This window comes from Mus caroli, chromosome 13 (assembly GCF_900094665.2).
Source record: "Mus caroli chromosome 13, CAROLI_EIJ_v1.1, whole genome shotgun sequence".
In the NCBI taxonomy this organism is placed as follows: Eukaryota; Metazoa; Chordata; class Mammalia; order Rodentia; family Muridae; genus Mus; species Mus caroli.
Genome location: NC_034582.1, coordinates 72,302,192 through 72,326,312, shown reverse-complemented (window position 1 = coordinate 72,326,312; position 24,121 = coordinate 72,302,192). Strand labels below are relative to the sequence as shown.

The window sequence follows — 24,121 nt, the reverse complement described above, 5'->3', positions numbered from 1 at the left end:
GAGAGAGAGAGAGAGAGAGAGAGAGAGAGAGAGAGAGAGAGAGAGAGAAGAGAGAGAGTGTGTTTTCATCCAGGAACTCAATAATAAAGGTAGGGGAAGAAACCCAGGGCCAGGATTTTAAATAACAATAGTACTAACTTGATATATACCACTTTTTATTCTGATTGAAAAACTGTTAATATTTTACCACAAAGGCTTTCTTAGATTCATGGGATATTTTTTTGTTTATTTGTTTTTGCTTTTTTTTTTTCAAGTTTTTTTGTTTGTTCTTAAACAGGAATTCATTTTGTTGTAATTCAAAAAATTTCTTTTACTTCATCTTTAAATCTTAGTTAACCCAATCTAACGTGTTGACAGTAGGTTAAGCTCAAACACTGGAAACAGAAAAGATAACACTGAGTTCACTGTGGCCTGTCATTTAGCCCTTTGATTGCAGTTTAGAGGGTCCTCACAATACTTACTACAGCCACAGTAGGGCTGCCCTGGTACAAACTCAATGGCATTCACCCAATCCTCTACAGCTACTCCTACAACTGGAAAGTTTGAGTTTCATGACTCAACTTCGCCTGGATTCATTTCAGCAAGTGATCCAACACCAGAAGAGAGACTTGAGGAAGTAGCAAGGGATGGTTTTGCACTCAGATCTGTAGCAGTCACTTCTTCCTGTTTCAGTGGCTTGCTGTGTTCATCTCTGCAGTGGTCTCCATAAACACAGTACCCTCTTTGAAAATACTTGCACACTACACCACATGGACTGTCAGAGAGGTCATGAGAGTATTGACAGTTATCTCCTTCCTTACAAACCTCATGCATAAAATATCAAACAAGAACCTCAGATCTCCTTTCTCTCAAAGAGGAACACCACTCAAAGGGACAGTAACAATAATGGAAGTTCATAAAGTCAAGGTTGGAAAAGCCTAACAACAGTTCCTAACACTCAGTTTGGAGACAAAGCTCAGAACCACCGACCACTGACTTACATTTTTGAACAAGGTTTCCAAGTGTAGTTTAGGCTAGCCTTAAAGTCTCAAGCCTGTGGTCTCAGACTTCCAAGTGCTGCTCCAAATACAGCTAGGCTTCTTTTTATTTTTGTATTTTTCTCTCTTTTTAAAGAAGCATTTAAAATAGCTTTCATGTATCATGACTTTATCCCTAAACAGTTTACACGTATCTCCTAAGAATAAGAACATTCTTCTGCATTACCATAATGTCTTTATCTCACTAAAGAAAATTAACAATCTTCCCCAAATGTCCCTACAAAGTATCTGCTTTAAAACTTTATAGTATTAGTTTTTGAGGCAAGAGGCTCCCAGGATTTGTAAATATTTGTGTTTATATGCAATACACTAGTGGTTCTTAACTTTATTTTCTACAGAAAAATTGACAGCTAGAACTTTTCAAGGGAAATATTTTTCCTCTTATAATTGCAAGAGATCTATAAAATGATACTTTACTTATTACTATACAAATTACCTCACATCCTTTCAACTAAAGGAATTAGTAATAATTGATTACCTTACAAAAATCAATTTTAACTGAATCAGTTAGATCTAGGTTCAAGGAAAGATCCTGTCTCAATATTCAGGTGGACAGCAATTAAGAAAGACATCTAATGCTGACCTCCAGCCTTCACAAGCATGTTCAGATGCATCTAAAAGCAGATGTATACAGAGAGAGAGAGAGAGAGAGAGAGAGAGGGAGAGAGAGAGAGAGAGAGAGAGAGAGAGGGAGAGGGAGAGGGAGAGGGAGAGGGAGAGGGGGAGAGGGAGAGGGAGAGGCAGAGGCAGAGGCAGAGGCAGAGGCAGAGGCAGACAGACAGACAGACAGACAGACAGACGCACTGGAACAATTAGAAGACTGTTGGGATCCATTAGTCTTTCTACAATAGGATTCAGAAGCAAGTTGTCTGTCAGCTAGACTCTTAATTGGAGACTGTTAAAAAAAAACCTACTTCAAAAAGATTGGTAAAACCTATTTATTGAAGTATCAGGACTGAGAAACACTTCTTGGTTGCTGTCAGGTGGGGACCAACCCTAGTTACTAAATGCCTTACAGGTTCTTGCACTGGGCCTCCTGCAGCTCCAACCCAGCAATAGAATAGTGAATACTTCTCATGCTTGTAATATATTTGGGTTCCCCTATGAGGAGTTTACTCTCCAGATTTTGTTTTTGTTTGATTTGGATTTTGTTGGTTTTCAGTTTGTTGGTTTTTTAATGAGATATTTTCTTTATTTACATTTAAAATGTTATCCCCATTCCTGATTTCCCCTCTGGAAATCCCCTACGCCATATCCCCTACCCCTGCTCCCCAACCAACCCACTCCAGCTTCCTTGGCCCTGGCATTCCCTTACACATTGGAATGGAACCTTCACAGGACCAAGAGCCTCTCTTCCCACTGATGACCGACTTGGCCATCATCTCCTACATATGCAGCTAGAGCCATGGGTCCCTCCATGTGTATTCTTTGGTTGGTGGTTTTGTCCCAGGGAGCTCTGGGGGTACAGGTTAGTTCATATTGTTGTTCCTCCTATGGGGCTGACATTCAGCTCCTTGGGTCCTTCCTCAAGTTCCTCCATTGAGGACCCTGTGCTCAGTCCAATGGTTGGCTGAGAGCATCCACCTCTGTATTTCTCAGTCAATAGAAAAGCCCCTCAGGAGACAGCTATGTCAGGCTCCAGTCAGCAAGCACTTGTTGGCAGCCAAAATACTGTCTGGGTTTAGTGACTGTATATACGATGGATGCTCAGGTGTGGCAGTCTCTGGATGGCCTTTCTTTTAGTCTCTGTCCCACACTTTGTCCCTGTAACTCCTCCAATGGATATTTTGTTCCCCCTTCTAAGAAGGACGTAAGTATCCAGACTTTGGTCTTCCTACTTCTTGAGCTTCATGTGATCTGTGAATTGTATCTTGGGTATTCTGAGCTTCTGGGCTAATATTCACTTATCAGTGAGTGCATAAACATATGTGTTCTTTTGTGATTGTGTTACCTCACTCAGGATGATATTTTATAGTTCTAACCATTTGCCTAAGAATTTCATAAATGTATTGTTTTTAATAGCTGAGTAGTACTCCATTGTGTAAATGTAGCACAATTTCTGTATCCATTCCTCTGCTGAGGTACATCTGGCTTCTTTCCAGCTTCTGGCTAGTAAAAATAAGGCTGCTATGAACATAGTGGAGCATGTGTCCTTATTACAAGTTGGAACATCTTCTGGATATATGCCCAGGAGTGGAATTGCTTGGTTCTCAAGTAGTACTATGCCCAGTTTTCTGAGGAACCCCCAGACTGATTTCCAGAGTGGTTGTACCAGCTTGCAAACTCACCAACAATGGGGGAGTGTTCTCTTTCTCCACATCTTCACCAGCATCTGCTGTCACCTGAATTTTTGATCTTAGCCATTCTGACTGGTGTGAGGTAGAATCTCAGGGTTGTTTTGATTTGCATCTATTGGGTTTGTTGAAAAAGATTACTTTCTTGCTTTTTCTAGGGTGTATTTTCCCTCCTTGTGTTGCCGTTTTCTATCTATTACCATTTGTAGGGCTAAATTTGTGGAAAGATGTTGTTTAAATTTGGTTATGTTATGGAATATCTTGGTTTCTCCATCCTGTAATGGAGAGTTTTGCTAGATATAATAGTCTGGGTTTGCATTTGTGTTTTCTTAGGGTCTGTATGACATATGCCCAGGATCTTCTAGCTTTCATAGTCTCTGGTGTGAAGTCTGGTGTAATTCTGATAGAAGTGCCTTTATATGTTACTTGACCTTTTTCCCTTAGTGCTTTTAATATTCTTTCTTTGCTTAGTGCATTTAGTGTTTTGATTATTATATGGTGAGAGGAATTTCTTTTCTGGTCGAGTCTATTTGGAGTACTGTAGGCTTCTTGTATGTTCATAGGCATCCCTTTCTTTAGGTTAGAGAAGTTTTCTTCTATAACTTTGTTGAAGATATTTACTGGCCCTTAAGTTGGGAACTTCACTCTCCTCTATACTTGTTATCCTTAGGTTTGTTCTTATCATTGTGTCCTGGATCATCTGGATGTTTTGGGTTAGGAGCTTTTTTGCATTTTGCATTTTCTTTGACTATTGTGTCAATGCTTTCTATGGTATCTTCTGCACCTGTGATTCTCTCTTCTATCTCTTGTATTCTGTTGGTGATGTTTGCATCTATAACTCCTGGTCTCTTTCCTAGGTTTTCTATCTCCAGGACTGGCTCCCTTTGTGATTTCTTTATTGTTTCTATTTCCATTTCTAGTTCCTGGATGGTTTTGTTCAGTTCCTTTACTTGTTTGGTTGTATTTTCTTGTAATTCTTTAAGGTATTTTTAAGGAGTTTCCTCTTTAAGGGCTTCTACCTGTTTACCTATGTTCTCTTTTATTTCTTTAAAGGAGTAATTTATGTCCTTCTTAAATTCCTCTATCATCATCATGACATATGATTTTAAATCAGTGTCTTACTTTTCTGGTGTGTTGCAGTAACCAGGTTTCACTGTGGTTGGTGAACTGGGTTCTGATGATGCCAAGTAGTCTTGGTTTCTGTTGCTTATGTTCTTGCACTGTCTTTCACCATCTGGTTATCTTTGGTGTTAGCTGGTCTTGCTGTCTCTGACTTTGATTCTCCCTCCTCCAAGCCTGTGTGCTGGAAAACCAGTTCTCTCTGGGAGGAATTTGGTTATGGAGCCCTGTGGCAGAGGATCTGCTACAGGCAGAGATGGAAACCAGAAGGCTGTGGTACAGGGTTAGCTCTGAGGTGCAGACAGAGATCAGAAGGATCCTGTCCCCCAGGCGATCCTTGATTCCTGTGTCCTGATGGCTCTCTGAGGGTCCCTCTTGGGCCAGGAATTTGAAGAGATGAGGTGTGTAGGCACTCTTGGGAAACCAGCTCTCTCCTGGTGGTTTTGCGTATGTAGTTCTGTGGCACAGGATCAGCTCTGGGTAAAGATAGAGACTGGAAGACTCTCGTCCCAGGTAGCCCCTTGTTTCCTGTATCCTGAGGGTTCTGGGAGGGTTCCTCTGAACAGCAGTGGTGGTCCTACCTGCACTCACAGACCTGTCCATACTCCTGGGAGGCTCACTCCCTCCTGCTGCTATTTGGGTATAGAGACATGTGGCAGAGAATCTGCTACAGGCAGAGACAGAAACTGGAAGGCCTTTTCTTTGCTTTGAAATAAAAACATAATGAATCTATTTGTTTCCCCTGTTCTCATACCAAAGGAAAAAATTCACATTTAATAATTCTGGTAAGATATTAGCAATTAACACTCTATTGAGACTTACTCATCTATATTCCTACCAATAGTAAATGAAAAGCCTGCTTCTGTAAAGCCTTATCAACATTATAAGTCAGGGTAAACATAACTTCACATGTTTAAAATTATTTTCATATCTTTCTCTATGAATTGCTTATATATGACCTTTATCCACTGCTGAGTTTGAGGGCATGTGGGAGAATGGGCATTGGGACTAATTTTTTTTCTTCTTTTTCCTATGTTGGCCTTTATTTCACTGTTATTTTTATTTTATCTTGTTCTTCTAAAGCTTTCAAAAAACAATCACTCTTGAAGCTTTCTTGCTATCTGATTAACAAAATATTCTAAGCTAACAACACTCATTTCTTGCTTCAAGCTAGAATGAGACATGTCTCTAAAGAACTCAGATTGTTTTAAAGCAGTAGTTCTCAACCTTCCCAATCCCACCCCTTTTCAATACAGTTCCTCGTGTTGTAGCGAAGCCCAACATAAAACTACTCTCATTGCTACTTCACAACTGTAATTTTGCTACTGTTATGAATCTTAATATGTCTGATATGGGATGCCTATCACTAAGGGGTCATTAGCCACGGTGTGAGAACCAATACTTTAAAGGAAAGAGTATTTTAAGGCACATCATTCTAGGATGCTGTTTCAAGACTAGCATTGGTGCTATGCACCTGGTACATTTTGTCTAAGTTTTTAATTCATGTAAAATTCATTCTGGTAGACATTGGAATAAAGAGTCTGGTTATATATAATATAGATGACTATCTACTGAAGCAAAATATCATTTTTCTCTAGGGCTTTATGATCGCAACTGACAAATGATATCTCCAAAAGTATTTGTACTTTTCCTTTATTTCTGGACTTTGTAGCCAATTTAGCTGCTCTATGTGGTCTTATGTCACTGGTGGATTACTTAAAAAAAAAAAGAAAATTATTTCAGTGCAGATATTCTATTCAAAAAATGTCTATTTACTAATGTCATTCTAGATACAGCATCCCACTTGAACAAATGAAGGTCAGAGTGAGGTGAAGTCAGAGGAGACTGTTCATCACTTCTGGGAACAAGATTATTTCTACTACAGAGCTATAATGTCAGTAATCATAAGGAGACAACAGACAAAGAACAGTATGGATTAAACTATTATGATTAGTAAAATTTAAAGCTAATTTCAAAATATCCTTAAATAATGTAGCTTCTTTTTCTTCCATGTTCCAAAAAAGTGCATGACAAAATGAAAAAAATTATAAACAGTTATCAAGGAAGCTACTGATTTCTCAGAATAATACAAATTCATATTGTCGAATTTATACTTATCGGGATTATATTCAAATATTTGATGATTGAAATTAATAATTGGTATTGTTCTTGACTTTAAGATGTTCATTATGTACACCAGTATAGCCATTAAAAACCCCTGTAAGAGCCGGGCAGTGGCAGCGCACACCTTCACTGCCAGCACTTGGGAGGCAGAGGCAGGCGGATTTCTGAGTTCAAGGCTAGCCTTGTCTACAAAGTGAGTTCCAGGACAGCCAGGGCTACACAGAGAAACCCTGTCTCAAAAATAAAAATAAAATAAAAAAATAAAAATAAAAATAAAAAACATGTAAGATCCAACTGCCTACAGTCTTTTAAAAGAACGTATTAAAGGCTATCAATTGTTCAAGCCACATGCGTACAGCACAGGCATCTGTTTGTCTACAACAATGTAACTATGCATATAAAGCATTCTTTTATATATTGTGGCACTAGACTCAGAAAACAATCTGATGTTTCAGTTTATTTTACTTACATAATTAAGTTTGATTTACATGGAAATGATAGACTATGTTAGACGCAGGTATGATAATCTCCTTAAGAGAGGAGACATAAACTAAAACACATACATATGAGCTCCCAACTAACAATAAAGCTTGGTATTCAGTAAGGAAAGAGTCAAAAATATAAGGGATTTCTTTTAGATTGTTGGAAAACTCTGTTCCCTCAAAACATCAATCTTACCAAAGCTACTTATGAATTGCAACACTGGGAGTGCAGTCACTCTTAAACCTTCCCACACCTCCTGCTGAGGTGAGAGGACTGCCAGGACTCTGCTAACCAGCTCTGGCTAGGATGCTCTGCACTGGTGCTCTTCATGGCACTGGAGATCTTGACCAACATAAAGCACTAGCTGTTTCTAGTACTTACACAGAAAACGTTACTTGAACTGTCTACAGCTGTCCAGTAATTTCACCTTTTAACATAATAAACGTCTGAAGCTTGTGCAAGAAGGCGAAGGTAAACGCTTTTTGGTTTCAAGTAAGCTTAAGCTACAGAGAATTTTGAATGATAATATTTAATGGAAACTAAAACAAATACACTGTTTTAAATTTTAGCTTTAGAAACTACAGAAAAACCACCAAACCCAGACACTATTGCAGATGCCAACAAGAGCTTGCTGACAGGAGCCTGATATAGCTGTCTCCTGAGAGGTTCTACCAGTGCCTGACAAATACAGAAGTGGATGCTCACAGTCATCCATTAGATGGAGCACAGGGTCCCCAATGAAGGAGATAGAGAAAGTACCCAAGGAACTGAAGGAGTTTATATCCCCATAGGAGGAACAACAATATGAACTAACTAGTAACCCTAGAGCTCCCTGGGACTAAACCACCAATCAAAGAAAACACATGGAGGGAATCATGGCTCTGGCTGCATATGTAGCAGAGGATGGCCTAGTCGTTCATCAATGGGAGGAGAGGCCCTTGGTCCTGTGAAGGTTCTATGCCCCAATATAGGGGAATGCCAAGGTCAGGAAATTTGAATGGATGGGTTGAGGAGCAGGGGGAAGGGGGAGGGGGAGGGTTTTTTCAGAGGGGAAACTAGGAAAGGAGATAACATTTGAAATGTAAAAAAAGAAAATATCTAAGAAAAAAAAAGAAGACACTTGAGAAAAATTAACTTCATTTCTCTGTATTAAATTCCTAACATCAGAAATTTCACAAAATCCATACACTGCAAAGTATACTAAACAATTTATGTATTCTCATAATACTAATTTATTCATCGATAAATATGAGGACACAATTTGTATAAAATGTTTAAAATACACAGAAAATAAATAGGAGCCTGGAGAGATGGTCAGTAGCATTTGCACTTACATGAAACCTAGCAACTGTTGGCAACTCCATTTCAAAAGGAAAGTCATCATCTAGCCTCTGCAGACACTGCATGCAGATGGTAGACATATATCCATATAGGTGAAAACCCATACATATGTAACTAAAACAAGTAAGTCTTCAAACAAATAATGAAATAAGTGAAATGAGTAAGCCGATGAGTAGTAAGTACTGTGTGAGAAGGAACTTGTTGGAGTTAGTTATCTCCTCTGAGCAGGGAGTCAGTTTCACAGGAAGCATGTCACCAACACAACTATGTTGATGGTCCTTTCTCTACTTTTATTTTGATTGAATTGTGCTGAGCAGTGTATTTTTACTTTTCACAATAAAGTTACCTCAGGTTACTTTTACATAGGACAAGAAGAATCCGATGAAATAACAAAAAGGAAGAGAGACTCTGCAGAAGAGATGGTGGACAATATCCTACATCAGCAGCGGGGTCTTACGATAGAGAAGAAGAACTTTTCAGAACATCTTAAGAAGCAAGAACAAGGTGGGAATGGAAAACAGTAAGATGATTACACTGAATATGAAGTCCTGACTCAAAACAGGAATCAATTAGTGAAAGACAGGTCTACAGATACATTCGATTCTACAATTACTCCAAACAAATTCATTCACTATAGCAACAACTGTGAAACTGTTGATATATAATTAGACCTTATATAATTCATTTCTCGAATACAGAAAATGGAATTCAGTTAGTGATCTTAGATAGCAAACTATCAAGAAACAAGTCTAAACGTGAAACCAAAAGGCAAGGTGGTATAGAACAGCCCTCATAATGAGAAATCTTTCCCATTTGATGCTTTCTGTTATACTGCATTCTATGTAAATGAATTATGTCTGCTTTCAAAGAACATAATAGGAGCAAAAATGGGTTGGTATGTGAAGTCAAGTGATCTGTTACAGGTTAACCTAAATTACATATTTGCATGTATATATAAAACAACAATCGAAGAAACACAGGCCATGAATTTGAGAAAGAGCAAGAGAGGAATACATAAGAAAAGTTAAAGAGAGGAAAAGGGAGAAAATTAAATAATTACATTTTAATTTAAAAACTTTTTAAAGAAATGTATTAAAAATGAAATACTCAGTTTTGTGAGAATTTAGGAGAAAAAAAGCTATACTTGTGGCATTTTGTCTTATATCTATTTAGTGTGTGTGTGTGTGTGTGTGTGTGTGTGTGTGTGTGTGTATCTACAAGAGTGTTTGGAGGTCAGAGGACAACTTGAAGGACTCAGTTCTCTCCATCATGTGGATTCTGAGAATCAAACTCAAATAATCAGACTTGACAACAAATGCCTTAACCTGCTAATCTTCCCAGCCTAGTAGGTTCATTTTAATATGGATGATAACATAAAATATAGGTCTGGGCCAAGTATGGTAAGGCATACCTGTAAAAGAAATGCTAGGAAGGCTGAGGCAGAAGATTCCAAATTCAAGGGCAGTGTGGGCTACACTGTGAGGTGAAGGTCAGCCTAGACTATTCAGTAAGATCTATATTGTCTTAAAAGAACACAAACAAATGTGAAAAAACACACAAGATATGTTTGTAGAATAATATGTCTTAAGGAGCTGGTGAACATGGATTACAGAAAGAAGTAAAATGTAAGCACTATTTAAACACACACACACACAAGCACTTCTCTAATACTATTATTGTATAATGAAAATACCATCAGTTTGCAGTATATAGTACAAGTGAAAATGGGCAAGCACCAGGCAGTGGTGGCGCACACCTTTGATCCCAGCACTTGGGAGGCAGAGGCAAGTGGATTTCTGAGTTCGAGGCCAGCCTGGTCTACAGAGAGAGTTCCAGGACTACACAGAGAAACCCTGTCTCGAAAAACAAAACAAAACAAAACAAAGAGAGAGAGAGAGAGAGAGAGAGAGAGAGAAAGGCACTTTAACATAATCAGAAACTATTCTGGTCACTGAATACATTTAAGTTACAAATACTAAAAAATATTCAAAAATATATGTAATAACAAAAAAGAAAAAGAAGCCGAGAATGTGAAAAAGAGCAAAGGAGGATATGTGAGAGAGTTTGAAGGGAGGATTGGAGAGGGGGAGTTGATTCAATTTTATCTTCTCAAGATCTAAACAACCTGAATAAGCTAGTGGGGATAGAGGACTACTGAAGGTCTAACACAGCCTGCACAGCTGAATGCCTATCACACATGGTAATTGTGTTATCTAAGGAAACCTATGCTTAGCAAACCTGGACTCATAAAGGCCTACTAGTAAGTCTGTCACTGTGGCCACCACTGAAGGGAAAAGCGACTGTCTTTATTATCTTGACTAGGACATAAATCTGCATAGTGCCTTGGAAAGGGCACCACCCTCTCCACCCTTAAAGCCATTTGTTCCTGTAAAGAGAATGCAGAGCAAAAAGTCAAAACCTTTGTTCAGACATGTAAAAATGCCAGAGACACAGGAAAACTGTCTGAATCCATTTGAATTCTTCATGTTGTCAAATGTTCTCCATGTTACCCAAAAAATGCATTTGTTAAAAATACAATATAAAGAAATTTCTGCTTTTTCTTAGGAAAAAAAGTAGTTGCTTGGTAACATATTAAACAAGTGTGTCCATATATGTTCTACTAAGAATCTATGGTTCTGAATAAGGGAAGTCTTTAGCTCTGATAAACATGCACCAAAATGACAAAGAGCACATTCAAAGGTTCCCTCTGGGGATACCAGACAAAATCCCTAATTGTAGAAGGCCAAACAAAGACAGTGAGAGAGATTCAACCTCATCATACCAATAGCATTCTTCCTATAAATAAACCCCTAAAATTAATACTCATTTCTGACACAGAAGAAGAGTCAACCTTTTAATAATACTACACAAAAAAAAGGTTAAAAGTTGGTGTTAATTTGTTTTTCCATGTAAACGGCTCACTGGAAAGTCATATGAAGGCCATGTTGGCATAAAAGAAGGTTTCAAATTAAATATGTTTCTAGGAAAAGACAGAAAATTACCAAATACAAAGAAGAAAAATCATTTAAAAATCACCTGTCATAAAAGGACTATGTGAACTGCTATACCTTCCAAACCATTACTCCTGCTACTTCAAACTAGAAAATTCAGTCAAACATTATCCATGGCATACTTTACACTTCCAATTGAAAAATGAATGCAGTAAAGCAATATACTTGACATACCTCGCCCAGAGCTTCATATCTTTTCTGGTTCCACCTGTGTAAGTCTTCTCGGTAGTTAAAAACAAATGGTTCCCCAGTTTTTATGTGTCTTAACTGCCCCTCTAAAAAACAACAAGCAATATTCCAATGATTTAGGATATATTTTTAATATGCATGTTCTAATAAATAATGTCCTATAAAAATTATAACTTTTTTCTAATACTTTGTCTTCAAATGTTAATAAACGAAGTAAGGATATAAAAGACTGGTCCCTAGGAATTTATAAGCTACCCTTGATGTTCATCTCAATATTTTAAAGTAAACTGAAACTACTCTAAGGCCAGTAGGAAAAAGAACTCCTACCAGATAATGCCATGAGAATGGCCCCAGTAGTGAAGACTGAGGGCTACTTGGAACCACAATTGTTGAAACTCTAAACAATTTTTCAGAACGTTAGACAAGAATTGATTACAATCAGCAATGGAAAGCTGCCATCATGATGTATAAAGACAATGGGGTCAAGAATGATGTGGGAGCATAAGAACACACTGTGGGGCTACCTAGATGGAAGAAGAGGGATAAGAAGTTTGAGTAACTGCTTTCTACCTGAGATAACATTGACACCTGAAATAAGGTATCAATGGAGACTCAAGAGGAGGAAGCTAACACCTTTAAAATATCCAATCACCTCACCACATCACAGGGTTTCAATGACAATTACTAATGACCTTTACTAACAATTTCAGGACCTGGCAATCAAGCTGCAATTGATACCAAGATGTCCTAGTTATTCTCATATTTCTAACTTACAGGGTTAGATTTTCTGACCCAGAGCAAGGATGGTTCAAATAAGGCATGCAGGGTGCTTTACATACCAGTAAACATTTTGGTCATAATGAATTTTATGTGATAGTGAATAATAGTGCTGTGTGCTATTATTCTTCATGGAAACATGCCTCATATACCAAAAAGTAAGTTTACTTACCATGAACAATGCTAAATTAACTATCTACGACATAGTATCCCATAAAAGACTCTCCTCATGGCAAACATTAGTTTCTATTTACAAATGGTTTAATTATCAACCTATTTACAATAAAAAAAGAAAGACCATCTGCCCTGTTTCTTTCGCCAGGAAGATTCTAGTAATCAGAAGAGGAAACAGTACTCAGCAAATTGCTTTAACCCTTCCTCCCCAACAGGCAATAAAATATTACTATTTATACATGTTTTATTATAAAGTATTCTTTTTAAAAGATATCTAAAAACGACCAAAGTTTCTACTAATTTCTCTATAAATTCACTGAGTGTTTAAGTACATCTATATGTGACAGGAGTGATCAGCAATTCCGTAGCTATAAAGCAACAGATGGAAATGATGACATCATGCTACCTGCCATAACAGCAACAGCCATCAAACGTAATTGTGTATGCTGGAGGTATGCCTTTTTCAACAACTCCTGCATAAAGGTTATTCTATTCCAAACTTTAAAAAGATTTAAACAAATAGGTTCCTGAAAAATAATGGAACCCATCATTTTTTTATTAGATATTTTCTTTATTCACATTTCAAATGTTATCCCCTTTTCTAGTTTCCCCTCCAAAAGTCCCCTAACCCCTTTCCCCCTCCCCCTGCTCACCAAGCCACCCACTCCAGCTTCCTGGCCCTCCTATTTCCCTATACTGGGGCACAGAACCTTCATAGGACCAAGGGCCTCCCTTCCCATTGATGATGGACTAGGCCATTCTCTGCTACATATGCAGTTGGAGCCATGAGTCCCGCCATGTGTTTACTTTGGTTGGTGGTTTAGTACCAGGGAACTCTGGACTTACTAGTTAGTTCATATTGTTGTTCCTCCTATGGTTCTGCAAACCCCTTCAGTTCCTTGGGTAAATTCTCTAGCTCCTTCATTGGGGACCCTGTGAACAGTCCGATGGATGGCTGTGAGCATCCACTTCTGTATTTGCCAGGCACTGGCACAGCCTCTCAGGAGACAGCAATATCAGGCTCCTGTCAGCAAGCTCTTGTTGGCCTCTGCAATAGTGTATGGGTTTGGTGGTTGTTTCTGGGATGGATCCCCAGGTGGGGCAGTCTCTGGATGGTATTAAAAATAAGGGCACTGCCAGTCACCTCATTTAAGTAGCAGCTTAAAGAACAGACCTTTCTATATTCAATTAGGAGTCTCCAGTTAAATCAAAGTGAATGCTCAAATTCATGTCCTTCAGTTTATGTGACTTGTCAACTACAGAAAATTGTTCCTTGTTGATACTTTCATTTGCGTGGAGGATTTCACTGGGCAAAGATATGTCATCATCTCTCAAAAACACTAAAAAATATTCTAGTTAGACTTGTGAACATAGCTAATACATTTCCTACAGTTCTATAAAGCCTGGTAAGCAAACTACACATACTCATATTTGTGTGTCTAATGTATCCACTTACTTTCATTAAAAGCATATTCAAAGCCTTCCAGTGTATCTGGAAAATCAAAAGGTGGTTCGTCCTTTTTCATGAGTTCATCCAAATCGATCCTAGACAGCAAATCTAGAAAAGAAGTCATATGAGTTGATATGAAACTGATCATTGTTCATAGGTAATACAAGTAAAGACTTTATTCTTTTATTCTAGTAGATTCATTTCATCTGTTGTTTCAACTGATAATGGTATTAAATGGTTCCAAAACTGCTATTTTTAACTCACTATTTTGATCTAATACAGCATCAACACAAGTTCTTTCCAAATCATAATCCCCCAATCACAACTCAGATTTTCAAACCAACGTACTTAAATGATTAACCTTCTCTTTCAAAACAGCTACTTGTTTCTCCCTCAGTAACCTTAGTCTAAACCGTCAGGTATTAATATGACATTTCAAAGATGACTAAATTTTATACATAAATGAGTTATGGTTTATAAATACAAAAACTCATTGTAAATGCAAGAGTGATATTATTAACCCATTTTATGTGAAATATTAAAGTGATGATGTGGCTGCAGTGGCGGGATAGCAGCTAAGAGCCTGGCCCTAGGCATGAGCACTCCTTTTTTTTTTTTTTTGGTTTTTCGAGACAGGGTTTCTCTGTGTAGCCCAGCTGTCCTGGAACTCACTTTGTAGACCAGGCTGGCCTCGAACTCAGAGATCTGCCTGCCTCTGCCTCCCAAGTGCTGGGATTAAAGGCATGTGCCACCACGCCCGGCTATGTGAAATATTAAAATGAGACATGCTGACTAGAAATATCTGATTAATACTAAAACAGTTTCTATTTCTCACAATACTGAATTTCACATATCAAGAAAGGCCAGTCAGGTTTTAATCCCAGCAGTAGGAAGGCACTATGGAGTTTAAAGCCAGCCTGGTCTATATAGCAGGTTCCAGGCTAGCCAAGACAACATAGGAAAACTTTGTCTTAAAACAAAACAATAACAAAAGGCCAGTAAGCTGCTTATTAAATAAGCAAAATTTTAAATTTTGTTTTGTGAGTTATTTTATATTGATGGAAAAGTTGAAAGATGATAAAGGGTGCCTGGTTCCCTTAGCCCAGTTTCCCCTAATACCACCAAATTATATCACCACAGTGTATCCATCCACTTAGGACCCTGCACAAAAACTATTCAGGTCTTTTACCAGAACTACCTTTGGTTTGGGTATATAAACTATTTTCTCTAAAAGGATCGTATCTGGCTACCTTCTTCAGTATCATAGTCTTCTGAAGGACTATCACAGAGATGGCTACAGTCCTTACCACATGTCAAGTAGAATATAACAAGCTCAGAACATCACTGATGTTGCAATGCTTCAACAGCTGGCTGAGGTGGTGCCTGGTAGGCACCACAACATCAGTGTTTCCCTTTATATGACCTACATTTAGAAGTGACTGAGTCCCACCAACTTTTAGCTGAAAGCAAAGGAGTTATGCTCTATCTCCTGAAGTAAGGAACATTGGTCCACATTACTGGTCATTCTTCATATTGGCATACATTACTGGTCATTCTTCCATACAGGCATATATCATTCTTCAGTGTGAAAGTTTGCATCACTTTCCATCTTTTCATAATTATTCCAACTTTCTTTAATATCAATGGACCTAAATATCAAAGGATGTTTAGTATATACTCTGACTAACAACCCAACACTACAGCATTTATATTGCTTCTTAAATAACACATTCTTTTGGTTATCTCTTGTACCCCTTTGACATAATTTTCATCCTTTCCATTTTAAAGGTTTTGAGATCTTCTTGCTTTCTCAGTGTTACCACACATGCCATGAAACACTATGTCTTCTCTCCTCCAGTACTGAAATATTCTACTAACAGACTGTTTAATGATATACTGGTTCTAGGCATAAAGGGTGTACTGCGCCTCAGGGCTTTGAGGAAGAAGAATCATAAGTTCAAGGCCAACTCAGGCTGCACAATAATCATAAAAGTAGTCAAAACCATGATATAGACACTAATCAAAATGTAATCTGTAGTTGCCATATTACTATTAGAAAAAGGAGGTAAAAAAGAAAATACATGAGATCAGAGACATGAATGTCATAATGATGAAGGGTTAATCTCCAGAGGAGTATAGCAATCTTAAATGTGTCTGTACCAAGAGAAGACACTGAGGAAAATCACAAAGAACACAACTAAAAAGAAAAGTAGGCCATAATTAAGGCTGGACATTTCAATACCTTTCCATATTAATTAATAGAGCAAGAACGCAGGAAACAGATAAGGACATAAAAAGCTTTATGTATCAATTCAAACTAGTTTACATTTACATAACCCACTGAATAGCCATTTAACATCATTTTACACTTCTGGTATTTGATATTTATTTTTATTACATTTTAAATTACAATATAATCGCATCAATTCTACCTTTCCATATCCTCCCTCCAACCCTTTCTATGTCCCCTCCCTCCCTCTAACCCTTTCCCTATCACTCCCTTACTCACCCTCTTTTTTATTATTGTTGTACATATATAAATACAACCTGCTGAGCTACTTAGTGTCACTTTTGTGTGTATATGACTTCATGGCTAACCATTTGAATTAGATAGACATCCATCTCTAGAAAATGCTAATTCTCCCTCTATCAGCAGTCACTGTTAACTTAGCCAACTACTTGGGGCAAGTGAGGTCATGGATCTTAGATAAGAACCTACTACCACCACTTTACTAGACCAGCAATAATTCCCAACTGCATTAAACCTTATCCTAATACCCACAGATAAGTGTAGTTCTCAGTCCTCATCAAGGAAGCTTTTCTTTTCAGAAAACCATAATAGGCCATAAGGCAGATCATGGAGCCCAACTTCAATATATAGAACTACAACACAACTCCAGTATCTAAGACAGGGGGAATATCCAGGAAAGGGGGCAAAAATATTCTAAGAGGACCAGAAAGACTGCTATAACATTATGTTTTCTAGAAATGACAGAAGTTCACACATGATACCCCAATACGCAAGACCGAACAGTGATACTATTAATAGGTATGCTAACTCAGAAAAGGAAAATCTCATTGACAAAGAACTACATTCAACTTTAAAAAACACCAGCAAGACATCAGCAAATCGCATTTACAACACAGGAGAAATCCACTGGGAAAGAGGCAGTTATGCCAAAGTCTCCCTGTAGCTGAGAGAGAGCAAGCTTCCCACTACGGACATCTTTATGGTACTAAACCATAGAATTCTCGGTTGAAAATTGTTACCTTCTAGCTTTTCTGAAGGTAGTAAGTGTTTTAAATACCTTCAGCAGTATGCTGGATTCTTTTCTCCCTATTACAGAGCTGGGAGTCAGCCTTCGCTGAGTCAGGAAATTGTGGAGCACTCTTGAAATAAGCATGCTACAGTCTGGAACAAGAAAGCCCTCTTTACTCCCATAGTCTCCTTTCAAGAAGTCTAAGCAATAAATGACAGTTATTAACATAATATATTGCAACTAGCTAGAGAAATAATCAAAATTTAAATTTCTGAGTGACTCTTCTATAAATTCATACTGCTTTTGGATAGTCATAAAGCTTTAGAATTCAGAGTGCAATGTCAGGTACCACCTGTCGTCTTCAATAAGTTGCTTGTAATTGTTTGAACGAGAATGTCCCTCGTAGGTTTGCATGTTTAAATACTTGGTCCTCAACTGGAGAAACTGTTCGGGAAGGCTTAAAAGGTGTGGTCTTGCTGGAAGATGTATCATGGAAGTGGGCTTTAAGGTTTCAAAGGCGAACACCCTTCCCAGGTAGCTCTTACTGTCTTGTGATTGTAGATCCAGATGTAAGCTCTCAGTTACTTCTCTAGTGTCATGCCTGCTTGCTTTGTCATACCCCCTTCCATGATGGTTTTGGACTCCAACCCCTTGAAATCATGATCCCTCAATTTTTCTTCTATAAGCTGCATTAGTCAGGGTGTTTTGTCACACCAATAGAAAAGTAACAAAATGCCAAATGGTAAGCCTTAAAATCATACATACAAGTAACATATGAACCGCACACGGCACGCACACACACACACACACACGCAGACACACACAGTTGGTGAAAAGGAGGTCATAAATCTCTGGAGCAGCAGGGAGAAGTGTATGACAGGGGTTTGAGTGAGGAGTTGGAAGAGAATAACATAAATAAATTTTTCTCAAAAGCTTTAATGCTTTCAAAAAGAAAAATAACTAAGTCAGAATTCAGAACTAAGAAGTTGGCTATTACTGTAACAGATATGGCCATACTAGGTTTATTTTGGGACGCATATGGGAGACTTTGGGACTCTGAACTAAGAAAATGGCTGAACATTGTAAGTTAGGCTTAAAGGGCCATTCCAGAAGGAGCTTAGAAGGCAATAGTGCTAAGAACAATGGAAACTACAGAGATCCAGCTCAAAAGAGTTGTCAGAGGGGAACAACATTAGCAACTGGGCTTAGATACCCTGCTTGTGATATTTTGGTAAAGAATGTGGCTGCTTTTTGTCTTTGTCCTAAGAATCTACCAGAGGCCAAACTGAGAAGTTTTGGACTAATTTTCTTAGCAGATGTGATTTTACATTTGAATTAAAATGTTCCCATATGCTCATAGGGAGTGGCACTATGTAAAAGGACAGGACATATGGCCTTGCTGGAGTAGGTGCAGCCATACTGGAGAATGTGTGTCATTGGACATGGACTTTAAAGTTTCAAAAGTTCAAGCCAAGCAGAGCGGCTTTCTTCCTCAGACCTGTAGATCCAGATGTTGAACTCTCAGCTACCTCTCCAGCACCATGTCTGCCCGTGTGCCACTATGCTCCCTGCATGACTATAATGTAATAAACCTCTGAAACTGTAAGGCTGACTCAATTACGTTTTCCTTTATAAAACCTGCTGTGGTCATCGTGTCTCTTCATAGCAATAATAACCCTAAGATATAGCCTAATGTCGACTCTGCTATGTTTAAGGAGTACACCACTAGGATATATAATGTGGAGCCAAACCCTGTGCTGAAGGAGGTGTGGCCTTGTTAGAGAAGCTGTGTCACCTGGGGGTGGGCTTTAAGGTTTCAAAACCCAACACTCCCCCTAGTTAACCCTCTCTGACTAGAGCTCCCACACTTCAGCACCATGCCTGCCTGCTGCCATGAGCCTTGTGATGATGATCTTACACCCTAATTCTCAAAAACCATGAGTCCCAAATTAAATGTTTTCTTCTACAAGTTGTTTTGGTCATGGTGTCTTCATAGCAAGTAGAAATATAACTAGGACATTACCTACGCATCTGAAGAAACAAAACTAAATTTCAGTGAGAAACAGAATAATAATCCCAGAAAACATAAAAAATAAGTTAAAAGAAAATTCAGTAAAAATCTAAGGCTTGTCAAAACAAATAATATCATTATAAATATTATAAACCACTAAAGAGTATCAGGAATAAGAAAAACAAACAAACAAACAAACAAACAAACTACTACTTCCAGGGGACATATGTTATGAATGTCAATTAACTTACCAAAGTGGTAAAAATGAATAATTATTCTTATTAAACAATCCAATCTGACAAAGCTCACTCAAGATATGTCAAAACACTCCAAAAAACAAAACAACAACAACAAAAAAACAAAACAAAACAAAAAACCTCTTTTGCTGATGATTTTCACCTTACAGTTAACAAAGAACCAATCCAATTATTTCCACAAAGAACAGCGGGAAACACTCCCTAGTCCGTTGTATCATGTCAAAACCAGTTGCCAACTTTATGGAGAAAGTTATAAAACTCATCAATACAAATTAAGAAAACAGAATCTATAGTGTGTAAAAGGATGATAAGGCATGCCCAAGTGGTGCTTGTCACAGGAAAACAAGGTTGGCTTGACATCTAAAAATCATTGAGTATCATTCCTGAAACCTCAACTTCAAAATTTAAGTCAGCTCCAGAATGGTGCTTATCCACTTCAAACTGGTGACTAACTAGGGTATTTCTATTCATGATGATATCAACATGCAAGGCAGATCACATAAACAAAGGGCAAAATGGTACAGTAGTTAGGGCTCTGATGATAAAACAAAATACCTGAAATATCTTTAAAAAGAGAAAAAGGTTGTTTTTTTCAAATTTTCAATGTTCAGTTGACAATGTCGGCCCAATGCATCCGGGGCATGTTATCGAACATTATGATCATAAAGCAGAAAAAGTTGTCTCAAGTCTTTCAGTTTCCTTCTGAAAAGACATCACAATGACTAAGACTGTCCTCCAGGATCTTCCTCTTATTAATGTTTCCATATTCTGATTCTAATAATGTAAAGCTGGAAGCCAAGCCTTTGATGCATGGGCTTTGGGAAAAAAAAGACAGTCCAAACCCAAACTAGCACAATATGCTCGACTCAGATCCATAATGTGCAGGTTCCCATTAAGAACAGCTGACAGGATAATAGTCAGGGCCCTTCCCACACTCCGCACTCCCTGTTTTCCCTCAGTTCTTGTGTAGACTTGAGGCTCTAGGAACTCCCCTTCTTTCAAGACAGCATATCCCTTGGTGTCCTTCTAGTCCATGTCGTGTTTAGGTAGTTATGTGGCTGAGCACTCTGGATGCGTTCTCTCTGACATTTCTAGGAGACACATCTTACAGCAAACTTCCTGTGGCTCTTACAATCTCTTTGCCTCGACTTCTGCAATGATCCCTGAGTCTTGCATGCAAGAATGTGCAATAGATGTAGCACTGGTAGTGATCAGCCCTGGGATTTCATACACACAGGTAACATGACACAGACTGAACAGTTTGTATTTATGTATTTAGGGTTTGTGTGTGTAAAACAACAATTAAAAATTAGGCTATGAATTTGATAATTTGATGGTGCACAGGTGGTGTTCTTAGGAGCAGATAGAGGGAAGAAATGGAAGGAGAAGTGGCAGACAAAAATGTCTTGGTCTAACCCTTCATCAATAAGACTGGAAATAGCAGAGGATAAATTTACTGAGTTATAACCAAGGCTATTATAAACAATGATAATAAATTAACACTAAGTTCACCTATGCACAGAAGGCATCACAACAAAATGCAGGCATTTTGACAGGAGGAGTGGAGGAACAGTAGGATGAGTAAACCAGAAGTGACTAATAAAATCAAGAAGGATCAGTGACAGAGCACCCTTCCACAAAGCAAGGGAAAACGAGTTTGGCAAAGCAATAGTGGACAAACTACTATCCTATAAAACTGGCAAAAGGAAGAAAGACCAGGCTGTCCTCGAACTCAGAAATCCACCTGCCTCTGCCTCCCAAGTGCTGGGATTAAAGGTGTGTGCCACCACTGCCCGGCATGAGAAGTAATCTTTTAAGTGAGGTGGCAGTGGCACACGCCTTTGATTCCAGCACTTGGGAGGCAGAGACAGGCAGATTTCTGAATTCGAGGACAGCCTGGTCTACAAAGTGAGTTCCAGGACAGCCAGGGCTGCACAGAGAAACCTTGTCTCAAAAAAAAAAAAAAATTATACACACACACACACACACACACACACACACATATATATATATATATATATATANACACACACACACACACACACATATATATATATATATATATATATATATATATATATACACACACACACATATACATGTTAAAGGATTTAAAAACCTTATTATTGTGTATATGTGTGTTTGCATGTATGTTTGTGCAGAGGCATTTGGATGCTTGAGAGAGGCAAAAGAGGATGTTGAATTCCTTGAAACTGCAATTAAAGCAGCTTTAAGTGAGACATTCACTACAAGGCTACCTTCATTGTCATCGCTATGCAAAGACAAGCTGTGTGATATGGATAAAGCCTTCTTTTAATGACAGAAATTGCTATCCTCACCATCTTCATTGTCATCGACATTATGGTAAATTGTTAAACTTTTTACACACATAACACATTTGTGTGTATGTGTATATGTCTGCATGTGTGTATTCACATGCATACATACATGGTGGGCATGACAAGCTACAATGAATGTGTGGAGGTGAGAGGACAGCATTCAGAATTTCTCTGCTTCTACCATAAGAGATGCAGGAGTTGAAGTCATGCTATGAACCTGGACAGAAAGCCAGCCACTTCTGCCCAGTGAACCATGTCTCTGATCTAAGTTAAAAGTATTCCTTCCAGAGTATTTTGCCACATCTGGAGATTTCTCTGCCACTTTTCATCCCAGGCATAGACTCTGTTGAATTTTTCTAAACATTTACACTGTTATCCAGAGTATCTTCCACAAACACCCACCTCCCACTAAAGTTCTAGGAATTTCTCAGAAGAATAAGCTGGAAGATGCAGGGGCTGGAAGCCTGAGGAGTACTATGAGGTGGCTTGCTTATCATCCTCGTGGACTCAACACCAGCTATGACTACCTGAACAAGACCTGTGAGAAACCAACCCAGCCAACTTCCTGAACAGACGGAGAAGATGACCCAGGTTCTGCCCCTCATTGGATGGATGATGACAGTTCTTTATTAGGGAGGAAGGATCACTCTTCTTTGAGGATCTGGTTACTCGGTCTCACACCTGTGTATGGAAGGGTAGCCATTTATTGGATTTAATGGGTTGTCATAAATAAAACAAAGATGAAGAGAGGAAGTTAGGAAGGAGAGATTTGGGGAAGAGTATATAGGAATTTGAAGTGAAAGTTGGAGTGTATATATTTTGTTGGATATACTATAGAATACTCAAGGAACTCCATATTCTCAAGTACCTTCCATTCATGAGAAATTAAACTATCTTCACATGTTCACCGTTGCCATGTAAGTTTCCTATCCCACACAAAACAAATCAGTGGCCATCGTCCACTGTTGGTATAGCATAGCCCAATAGTGAAGAAACTCGAAGATACATTTCCTTCTAGTTCTAAGGACATAAATGATTTGAGGCATCTAAGTTTGCTCTAAAATATAATTTAATTTCTAATTCAGTTGTGCCTTGACCACATGAGTCTTTGAGGAACTGTCTTGCCAGCCCAGTAGAAAAGATTATTATTATTATTATTATTATTATCATTATTATTTTTTATTATTATTTAGACTATGTTAATGGGAAATTACTATTGGTTTGCTTTTTTGAAAAAAAAATATCAAATTGTATAATTGTAAATGTATAATGTAACTAAAAAGGAAGTTCTTTGCCAGGGAGATGACACAGATCTATAATCCCAGCAGTCAATGGAAGGCAGAAGGATCAATGCCAAGTTCTAGGATATCCAGGCATACATATTGCATTCAAACTATACCTGGGCAACTTAACAAGACCTGTATCAAAGTAAAACAAAATAAAACAGTACCCACCATAACTGTAACTGTGCATGGTGGTACACACCTCCTATAATACTAATACTTGGAAAATAGAGGTTGGTATCATGGATAATCTTGAATTGTTTCTCAGCCTCTTATATAAGATCAAGCATAGTATCAAGGATTTCCTTGGCTATATGGCAAGTTTAAGGACAGCCTAACTGAGATTCTATATTTAAAAAAAAAAAAGTTCTTTAAAAATACCAACATGCACTTCCAATTGCCATCTGCATTCAGAAGCTAAGGCTGTTCCACAGCCCTCTGTAAAGGTTCTGCCAGGAGAGACCTGGTCTCACAGGAATGTTCTTACTCCCGGGATCAGAGATGAGATAGCCACTTTCTATCCAATAAATGTCTAGAACTGGACCAGCCAGGAGCGCACAGAGCACATGAACAGTGGAGCAGCTGGAACAGGATACTTCTGGTCACCATCTGCACCCAGGAGCTAAGGTTGTTCCACAGCACACAATACACAGGTACCGCCAGGAGACAGTTGGTTTCCCAGGAGTGCTGACACGGGCTTATAGGCCCATAGGACAGACAAGCTCCAGCCAGAGACAAAAGGACAAACTACCACCAGAGATAACCAGATGGAAAAAGGCAAGCACAAGAACCTTAACAACATAAACCAGGGCTACTTGGCATCATCAGAACCCAGGTCTCCCAACACAAGTCCTGGATACCCCAATACACCGGAAAAGATTTAGATTAAAAAAAATCACATCTCATGATGATGATAGAGGATTTTAAGAAGGACAGAAATAATTCCCTTAAAGAAATACAGGAGAATTGGTC

General features: G+C 38.3%; 1 protein-coding gene across 8 annotated transcripts in view; it reads right to left on the bottom strand.

Annotated features, from left to right (window-relative positions):
- The window catches only part of Fam172a (family with sequence similarity 172 member A), a 432,511-nt gene that overhangs the window by 371,845 nt on the left and 36,545 nt on the right, over positions 1 to 24,121 (bottom strand). For 7 of the 8 annotated variants that reach the window (XM_029468399.1, XM_021180172.2, XM_029468404.1 and 4 more), the window contains 2 exons: positions 14,006 to 14,107; positions 11,584 to 11,684 (listed from right to left, as the gene is read on the bottom strand). In XM_029468399.1, the coding sequence (XP_029324259.1) occupies positions 11,584 to 11,684; positions 14,006 to 14,107 (203 nt within the window). Of the gene's footprint in view, positions 1 to 11,583; positions 11,685 to 14,005; positions 14,108 to 24,121 lie in introns of those variants that run through there. The other variant, XM_029468403.1, reaches the window with a different exon arrangement.